This window comes from Panicum hallii, chromosome 1 (assembly GCF_002211085.1).
Source record: "Panicum hallii strain FIL2 chromosome 1, PHallii_v3.1, whole genome shotgun sequence".
In the NCBI taxonomy this organism is placed as follows: Eukaryota; Viridiplantae; Streptophyta; class Magnoliopsida; order Poales; family Poaceae; genus Panicum; species Panicum hallii.
This window is the reverse complement of record NC_038042.1, coordinates 26,010,090-26,019,455: the sequence shown is the minus strand read 5'-3', so window position 1 is coordinate 26,019,455 and position 9,366 is coordinate 26,010,090. Positions and strand designations below refer to the sequence as shown.

Sequence of the window (9,366 nt, the reverse complement as noted above, 5' to 3'; positions counted from 1 at the left end):
TCTTTCTTGACAGTAGCAGCCAAAGAACCTGCACCAAGTATACACAAACATAAGGCCACAAGAACCTGCACCAAGTATAGCAAGGGACAAGAACAAAAGGCCACAAACGAATTTCAGGATAGTTTCAGGACTGTAAATTTGGCACATGGTTATGGAGCAAGCTTCTTGGTGTTGGTTGAACTGGCAAACAACAGGCAGGTTGCTTCAAACAGTTGAGCAGAAGAAGGGATCTACAAGTGCACGACAATATGTTGTCTGTTTTTACCATTGTAGTTCTTTAGCAGGTTGAGAATGAATGATGAACTTTAGATATGAAGCTATACTTCTTGTCCTTGTGGTTGCCATGGGCTGCATCAAATTGTGTTCAAATTATGTGTGAACTTGATAGAAGCACTTCACAAAGACGAAGCCCCTTCTCCTTTGTAGTGACCATGCTCTAACCGGCACAAAATCTTTTTAAAAAGCCACCATTATGCTTTTAAATTAAGAAACTGAGCCACATGACCATGCTCTGATTGGAGCAAAATTCATTGAAGTTGACAACTAAAGAATTTCCCACGTCCAAGGTTTCCCTATCCTATCACTTTCTCCGGTCTCCATTCCCATGGCTGCATAGGAATTCAACCATGCCCACTCCTTCGACGCCTAAACCTTGCATACAGAAAGACACCAGCCCACCACCACTATGTGATTGACTGAGATTCCATGGACTGGACACTCTCACCATGATTTGAATTTTGAAGAACTGACTTAGACCATTGGATGCATGGTTGGCTGGACTAATCAGCATGCCGCTGCAGCAAATGAACCCGCGAGCTAGGGTTTCCTTACCTGAAGAAGAACTCGATCGACTCAGGATACACGGTTCGGTCAAGAGGCCACCACGCCGAGTCAAATCCGCAGTTCCTGAGCCGAAGAAAGAAAGATTAGCACTTGATAGGCAACACCACAAGGGAAATTGAATCCACAACCACCCGAGCATAGCAAGCAGGAACTACCTTTCCAGCAAGCGAAGAAACCAATCCACCACCACGCTGAAATAACTCCGCAGTTCACTGAACACAGGAAAGAAAGATCAGCATTTGGTAGCAATGCTTGATAGGCGACGACACCAGGGAAACTGAATCCACTCGAGCACAGCAAGCAAGGAATTACCTTCCCAACAAGCGAGGGCGAGGGCGCCGGGGGTCGGGGGGCGGGGGCGCGGCCACCGGAGGCGCGGGCGCGGGCGCTGGGTTCGGGGGCGCGGGCATCGGGGGGCTGGGGGCGCGGGGGCGCGGCCGTCGGGGGGTCGGGGCACGGCCGCCGGGGGTGCGGGCGTCGGGGGGCCGGGAGCGCCGGCGCCGGCGCCGGGGGGTCGGGGGCACGGCTGCCGGGGGAGCAGCGAACCCTAGCGATGCAGGATTGGGGGAAGCGAGAGGAGAATGAAGGAAAAGAAATCGAACTGGTACCTGTGTAACGGATGGCAGTGCGGGTAATTTCCATCAACTCGTTCGCTCCAACGCTCGTAAAAGCTGGTGCTGGGCTGCGGTGAGAACACAACGCGTGAACGCTGCTGCGGTGAGAAAAGTGCATCCGTAAAGCTAGCCCTTTGGTTCGGGTGCCGCGTTTCCAACGCGAACGCTGCCTGCCACCGTCGAACCAAACGCTGCCGTGTCTTCTGCTTCAGAGCAGTCTATGAGCGAAATTGGAGGAAATAGTGGCTATGGCAGGGAAGTTGCGCATAACAGAAGTATTTCCGAGCCAGACTTTGGCAAAACCCCCTAACAGGTACTTGTCTCTTGGTATTGTTTTCTGAAGATTTTTCAATTCTTTTTATACCTGTTGTCAAAACAAAAAAAATCTTTTTATACCTATACATATACATATGATAATGCAGCAGAGTGCTGTATCAAGTAAGGCACAAAGCACATCAGGTTCAGGCAGTTCACACTTTGGATGGTTGGTGCAGAAGACAATGGGGCTTGTTTCGAAATCTCACCGCCAGGTACTTGTTAGCACATTAAGTACTAGGTTTTGTTGTCTTCTATGCCTCTGGTTCTCTGCTTCCATGGTTAACCTCCTTTGATGTTCTAAAGGCAAAGCTAGGGGAACAGAACAAGTTCTACTATGATGAGAAGCTGAAGCGGTGGGTGGAAGAAGGTGCTGACATCCCTGCTGAGGAGCCCCCACTTCCCCCACCTCCGTCAAAAGTGCCATTCCAGAGCAGCGTTCCACATCCCAACTCGAATGCTCCTCCCACTGGTGGAGATTATTCCCCAAATCCCCCGGAGCCTAGTTCCGGGATGCCACCGATGCCACCCACCCAGAACCAGTTCTCAGCACGTGGAAGAATCGGTGTTAGATCAAGGTGATTTGTTTAGTTCTTTCCCCTAATTCCTTTGTATATCATCTGGTTTCAACTGTATAACATTTCCTTCTGTAGATATGTGGATACTTTTAAAAAAGGTGGTGGTGGTGGTGGCGGTGCAAATGCCTTTGGAGCAGCGACATCATATAGCAAACCAGCGGCTCAATCTATGAATCCAATGTCTGGTGCGAAGTTCTTTGTGCCAACTCCTGCTACTATTGCTTCAGAACAGAAGGCTGAGCCAGGTGCCCACAGTGAAACCACCCGACAGGATGAACCATTGTCCTCAGCAGCAATGGAGACAGCATTCAGTTCGCCGCCACCACTGATACAGATGCAGTCAACCATTCAGCGGTACCCAAGCGGTGACGGCATTCCGCGGTACCCAAGCGGTGACAGCGTTCAGCGGTACCCAAGCGGTGATAACATTCCGCGGCACCCAAGCAGTGACAACATTCAGCGGTACCCAAGTATGGACAACATTGTGTCCCCCTCAGGCAGCGTTAACAGCGCAATGTCAAGGTCAAGAGCGTCGTCATGGAGCGGAACATTACCAAAGCAGTTGAGCAGCACTGCTGCTACCAGGTCACCTGATGGACAGATCATGCAGTCACCATCGATGCCTGGAAAAAGACCTCCACACAGCCGTTCCAGCAGCACTTCTTCCGCCCAGTTCAATGGTTTGGGTGAGGAACTTCACGAGGTGGAGCTCTGACACTTGGCCGCAGATTTTGCCTTTTTGACCATCATGTGATTTATTACTAGCTGGGATGTGTGTCTAGAAAGCAAAGCAAAGGAAATTAAAGGAAGAAAAAAAAAGAGGGGTGTCCCTTTTCAATTTTTACATGAGAAGCCTGTGGATGCCGCTGCATTGTACAGATAGTTCACTCGTTCACCAGATGAAAAATGTATAAGAAGAGACGTAGGTTCAAGATAGGAAGTTGTAGAAAGGCTGACAACACCTCTTTTGTTTTGTGCTAAACACTTGAAGATTAAAACCATGATGATTCATCATTGTTAAGATGGAAAAACTTGGACAAATAAGGCCTTGTGGCTGGTAACCCGTAACCTCAATAATGTTGGTTCGCATCTTGTTCATCCACCCACGTGTACTGGATGAAACTCTCTTGTTCATATGCTTATTTCTTTTTCCCTGTATCGACAAATAAGCGGAATATATTTGGAATGAAACCCGATGTTAAAACTTTTTTCATCCCATAAATTTGTAAGTGAAATTCTAAGGATGATATTCGAACGAGTGTTATTCCTTTTAATAAAATGGTAAATATATAAAATCTCCCCGATCGCTAGGAGTACTAGCAATCGTGGGGGAAAATCAAATCAAATCCAATTAAGCGACACATCCATCAATGGACATGTATAGATTGAGCAAAGAGAGCCTTCATCCACCAGCCGTCGTCGCCGGCGACGAGGAGGAAATCCCTTGGGTACTCATTGAGAACGAAGCCTACGCCGACCGCCGCAACAGCACCACCGCCTTCTCAGAATCTGAGATGAAAATTGGGAAATGGTCTGCTGCATGGAATCCATCAAGATGGACACTGAAGACAGCCTCAATTTTCATCTCCTTCCGAAGCTTGACGACCTTGATGACAGGCCTTTCTCACCCTTAAACGATCCTCACATATCGCAACCCACGCTCAGCTGGGATACTGATCATACTGTTTGCTTCATGGCCAAAATTGAGGTAGATGATGATAAAGCTTGGGTGATTACTGTAGACATGAAGAATAGCAGACTGATAGAGGTGTCTGAGTTTGACGCAACTAGTAGATACTCCATGTTGCGTATTGCCTACCGGCATAATAATATATCCAAATATCTCAAGATGGCTCAAGGTAACTTTCTTTTACTGCTTCCCTAATTTCATTCTGTGGTTATGGCAACAAATATGTTGGTTGGTCTACTTTAAAAGAACAATCCACACAGATTTTCCTTGCAATTGGTATGTAGGGTGATTTTCATCATCATCCCCATCTCGTGTCTTCTGTGCAATGTTCATCATCTTTGTTGCAATTGGCTATAGCGCGCTACTAGCGCTGCTATAGCGTTTTGGCCAAGGTCCACGCTCTTATCGTGTAGTTTTTCTTTTTTTGAAAAAAAAATCAGTCTACTTTATTCTTGTTTTTTTTCATTTGTATTTCTTTTCTCCAAACGGTCTTGCACTGACATCCTGCTTCCAGCAATTCCAGTCCACTTGAATTCTTCTAGCGATTTCATTCCTTTGTTCCAGGAACTGACTGACGGAGCATTTATTGTACAAGACCAGGTTTGTTGCTGGATTATGTACGATGATCATGATTCATGTGTCAGAGGTGCGAGAACCGCCCAATTTAACACCATTTTAGACGAATCGCCGGTCGTTATAATTAAGATGAGAGCTAACACGCGCTCGCGCTTCGGCGTGCCACGTGTTAACCCACATCTAAATCACGACGACCAACACGACATTCACCCAAAATGAGGCTAAATCCGGTAGTCCCGGTATGTGCTCCACCATATGCCCAAGATCATGCATATACACATACCGTTTACAATCTAGTATTTCGCCATTGTACCACGAAGAGCAATTTTAAATAGCAAGCTCAAATTGAAGTTAAGGTTCAACACAAGTTACAAGTCTTGGGCTCACAATAACATAAAAGAGATAAAACCGTAGAGTCTAGTGTTTATCATGATATCCCAAGAACGATGCGCAGCGGAAAATATAACGATAGATAATAATAATGGCGTCTTGCTCAAGGACGCCATTGACCATATTGGCCTATTCCTCGCCCACGCCGGGTTCGGCGGGGTAGAAATGGCCAAACAACACTTCCGGCTCACCTGCAACTTAGTATATGAAAGCAACATGAGTACAAAGGTACTCGCAAGACTTACGCGAATAAATAGGTCAAGAAAAATGCATATGAAGGCTCACAAAAAGGCTTTAGGGTTAAGTAAATTAAATAAGCATGAGATCCCTAATTCCACCATCTAGCCTCCAAGAATTTTAATTATCTTGCCCAACCCACCTCAAATTTTAGTTGATTAGATAACTCAATTCCTAAGTATCAACAAGAGGGAACGTTCATCCAACCACTTGACCACAACTTCTACGAAGATTTCGTAGGATAAAGAGCTTGCTCATAACCGAGAGCGCGGCAATTCGAATTGATTCATTAACCTTGCAAGGGTGTACAACTTTACCCACACGACACAAGGACCATGCGACTCGCCCAACCGATCACGTTGGGTGAGGGGGTACTCGCATCAACCATTCCCGACGAGTTATAACCGTTGAACATCACGCCTAACTTGCGCGGAGAGTTACCTAGGTCCACCGGGGACATCCCTAAGCCTCTCTACAAAGCCCCACGGCCACGCATTTAGGACCGTGCATCAACGATTAGAACTAGAGGGTATTCGGTTTATCCACCCCATGAATGGATATGTGGTAGTACGATAAGTGCTCAATTTCCAAGGTCATCCACGGACGGTCCTTAATCGGTTCAAGCGGACTAAACCTCCGAGACTCCTTTCTCTAGGCCCTACCTTCCGCTCGAACCAACACCACACTTCCAACTAGGCCGATCCAAACCAACATTCCGACACCGGACAACATGTTTAAGATAACACAAAGTGGGTGAAACAAGTGATCCTATTCCAAATTTCCCTACAAGATATCTACCAACCCTAGACACGACTAAGCATTTAGTTTAAATGAGTTGCAAGTGGCTACGTGTGCCAAGGGCATGGATAAACAAATCAAGAGAGGGCATTGCACGAAAATAGGACCGACGATGCAATAGATAAATATTTAATATAATCATAGATATCCCAAGTGAAATAACTAAATTTAAGCAAGTTAAATAGGTCAAGGAATCATGCTTAGCTGCTTGCATTGATTCTCTTCTTGCTCAACCACACACTCGGCTCCCGGCTCGGTCTCAACGAACTCGGTAGGCTCAACGGGTGCGTCCTCCGGCGTCTCGGTCACTATAATGCATGAATGAGATGTATGCATTAGGATGATGCCAATGATGTGAAAATGAGGTGATATGCAATGACATGGCAATAGAAGAAAAATGTCACATCAACGCGAAAACAAAATCACCATGGCACCACAAGCTTGATTACTAACCTAAACACTAAGACCGAGGCGAATTTCGCTTAACAAAACATCTACGAGCATAAATCCTGATTTAATTTAGGCACACAGGGGATCTCAAAATAAGCTCATGAGAGTTGAAATTGCATCAATAGCATATTTGTGGAATTACTTATGATATTCATAAATTTCAGCCGCTAAACTCAAGTCAAATCTTAAAAGCCATGCAAAACATTTTCAAAAATCCTAATAAAATTACCAGGGGTACAAGACATGATAAAAAGGATAACAGAAGTGGTTTTATCATTTTATCAATTTTCTATAAAAAGTTAATCATTTTACAAGCTTGCAGGCAGCAAAACCAAAAACGCATTAAAGACCTATCAAACAGTACAGGAACAAATACATAAGTTGGACCATGAGATAGAGCATTTCACAAGGAACACAACAGCATTTAGCGTGACATTTTTAGAGCTCCATAAAATAAGATTAACAATTAACTTGGTTTAGCAAGGATAAACTATAACTCAAGGTACAGGGCTCTAACATGCATAACATTAATTTATCTAAGTAGATCTACTACAGAGGATTCAAACAAAACAAATTTCATAATTTTTGGAGATCTACAACAATTTCTACGCAATTTACAAGATTCACATGAAATGATAAAACGAAACGGGGCGGCCAGCGCTAGATCCACCCGGATCTAGCGCCCCTGGGCGCCGACAGGCGGGCCTAGGCGGCCAGCACGCGGCCCAGGCGAAGTCAAGGCCAGCCGTGGCCTTGACTCGCCACGGGCGCGGCCAGCGCACGCCCGCGGCGCGACCCGCGCGCGAACGCGCGTGCGCGGCGCGACGCGGCGGCGGCCGGCGAACGGGGGAGCGGCAGGGGGGCGAACGGGGGCGGGGCAACGCGCGCGCGAGCAGCACGGCGCGACGGAGCACCGCGGCGGCGGAGGAAGGGGCACGTCGGGAAGGGGGTTGCGGGCGGAGAAAGAGGCGGCGGACGGCCGGAATCGAGAGAGGAGGATGAGGGGGTGGCGCGGGCGCGGGCAATCGGGGCGGGGCTCACCGACGGCGGCGGCGGCGGCGAGCGGCGGAAGGGGAATCGGCGGCGGGAGGGAGAGGAAGAGGCAGGGGCGTGCGTTTCAAATGGGGAGCGGGGAGAGCAAGGCGGAGCGGCGGGGGAAGGAAGACGAGCGGGCGGCACGGGAGACGAGGGGGCGGCGCCACGCTGGACGGGCCAACGGCCGCCGGCGTGCGCCACCACGCGAGCGCCCAACGGGCGGGCGTGGAGGGCCGGGGGACGCGGAGGGGGAGGCTGACGCGCGGGCCCGGGCGCACGGGAGAGAGAGGAGGCCGACAGGTGGGGCCGGGAGAGGAAGAAAAAGAAAAATGCAACGGTTCAACTTACAAAATCAAAAACATGCATTTCCCGAGCTCCAAAAATCACCTAATTTTTACTGAAGCAACATTAAACCATCAAGAACATAATGCAACCACTAGAGCTCAAAAATATGTTATGGATTGATCACAAAAATTCAAACAACAATGCAGTTTTCAAACTTTCCAAGAATTTTATGGCTCGGCAGAGACACCCAAAAATTTAGTAAAAATATCCAAAATTCATCATTTGAAATCTAGTATTTGAATAAAATATTTCGGGGCACAGCCACATAGCAATTTTTAAACTTCCTTCACAACTTGCACATAAATCATACAAGAAAAATAGATGCTCATGATATAATTCAGTGCATATGATGTTCCTTGGTGCTTGGATGATGCTCATGATGATGTTTTAAATTTTTATCTTGTGCTTTTAATTTGTGGGTCGTGACAATTCTCCCCCCTTAAGAAAATCTCGTCCCGAGATTTGGTAGATAGAGAGTGATAAGGCTCCGAGCGTAGGAAGGCCATATTCACCTAGACAAGATAAACATCGAAGAAAGGATGTACAAGGCATGGGTGGTGTGGAATGGTAGGACACCTTTAATTTCTTTTTGATGGTGATTGTGTACACATATAAGATATCTAGAAGGATGAACTTCTTAAGGAAAGTTGGGTGCGGTGGGAGAAGCTTGAGGACTCACTCATTGGAAGAAGAAGTCGGGGTAGTCTTGACGCAAACGATCCTCGCGTTCCCATGTGGCTTCGTCTTCGGAGTGGTTGCTCCATTGAACTTTCACAAACTTCACCATACTTCGTTTTACCTTCCTTTCAACATGATCTAGGATGGCAATAGGATGCTCTTCGTAGGTAAGACCCGCTTGAAGATCGAGTGATTCAAGGTCGATGGCGTCGGTAGGAACACGAAGGCATTTCTTCAATTGAGAGATATGAAACACGTTGTGAATGGTGGAAAGTGATTGGGGAAGATCCAATTGATAAGCCACCATTCCAATCCTTTTTGTGACTTGGAAAGGTCCGACGAAACGAGGTGCCAATTTACCCTTGACCCGGAAGCGACGAGTACCCTTGAAAGGAGAGACCTTAAGATAGACATAATCACCGACCTTGAAATAGAGTTCACGGCGGCGACGATCGGCATATAGCTTTTGACGGGATTGAGCAATGCGAAGATTCTCACGAATGATCTTAACTTGGTCTTCGGCATCTTTCACCAAATCCGGGCCAAAGAAAGGCCTTTCCCCGGATTCGGACCAATTGATAGGAGTTCTACAACGCCGTCCATAAAGAGCTTCAAAGGGAGACATCTTGATACTTGCTTGATAGCTATTATTATAAGAAAATTCCGCAAATGGTAAACAAGTGGCCCACTTCTTCTCATATACTAGAACACAAGCCCGTAACATATCTTCAAGGATTTGATTCACTCTCTCGGTTTGGCCATCGGTTTGAGGGTGGTAAGCGGTACTATAGGTGAGGTCGGTTCCCATGGCTTCATG

General features: G+C 47.1%; 1 protein-coding gene across 1 annotated transcript; it reads left to right on the top strand.

Moving 5' to 3' along the window:
* The first annotated feature begins 1,873 nt into the window (after positions 1–1,873).
* LOC112873258 (protein transport protein SEC16A homolog) lies at positions 1,874–3,452 on the top strand. Its single transcript, XM_025936259.1, has 3 exons — positions 1,874–1,987; positions 2,079–2,350; positions 2,426–3,452. Exons 1-3 carry the CDS (start codon positions 1,874–1,876, stop codon positions 3,063–3,065), a joined length of 1,026 nt encoding a protein of 341 aa, XP_025792044.1. The 3' UTR covers positions 3,066–3,452.
* Positions 3,453–9,366: the final 5,914 nt, after the last annotated feature.

Bases quoted from the DNA above. Each gene is read 5' to 3' on its own strand.
- LOC112873258 (XM_025936259.1), top strand. From the start codon at position 1,874: ATGCAGCAGAGTGCTGTATCAAGTAAGGCACAAAGCACATCAGGTTCA. The intron at 1,988-2,078 runs GTACTTGTTAGC...GATGTTCTAAAG, and splicing joins TTTCGAAATCTCACCGCCAG to GCAAAGCTAGGGGAACAGAA. The intron at 2,351-2,425 runs GTGATTTGTTTA...TTCCTTCTGTAG, and splicing joins AGAATCGGTGTTAGATCAAG to ATATGTGGATACTTTTAAAA.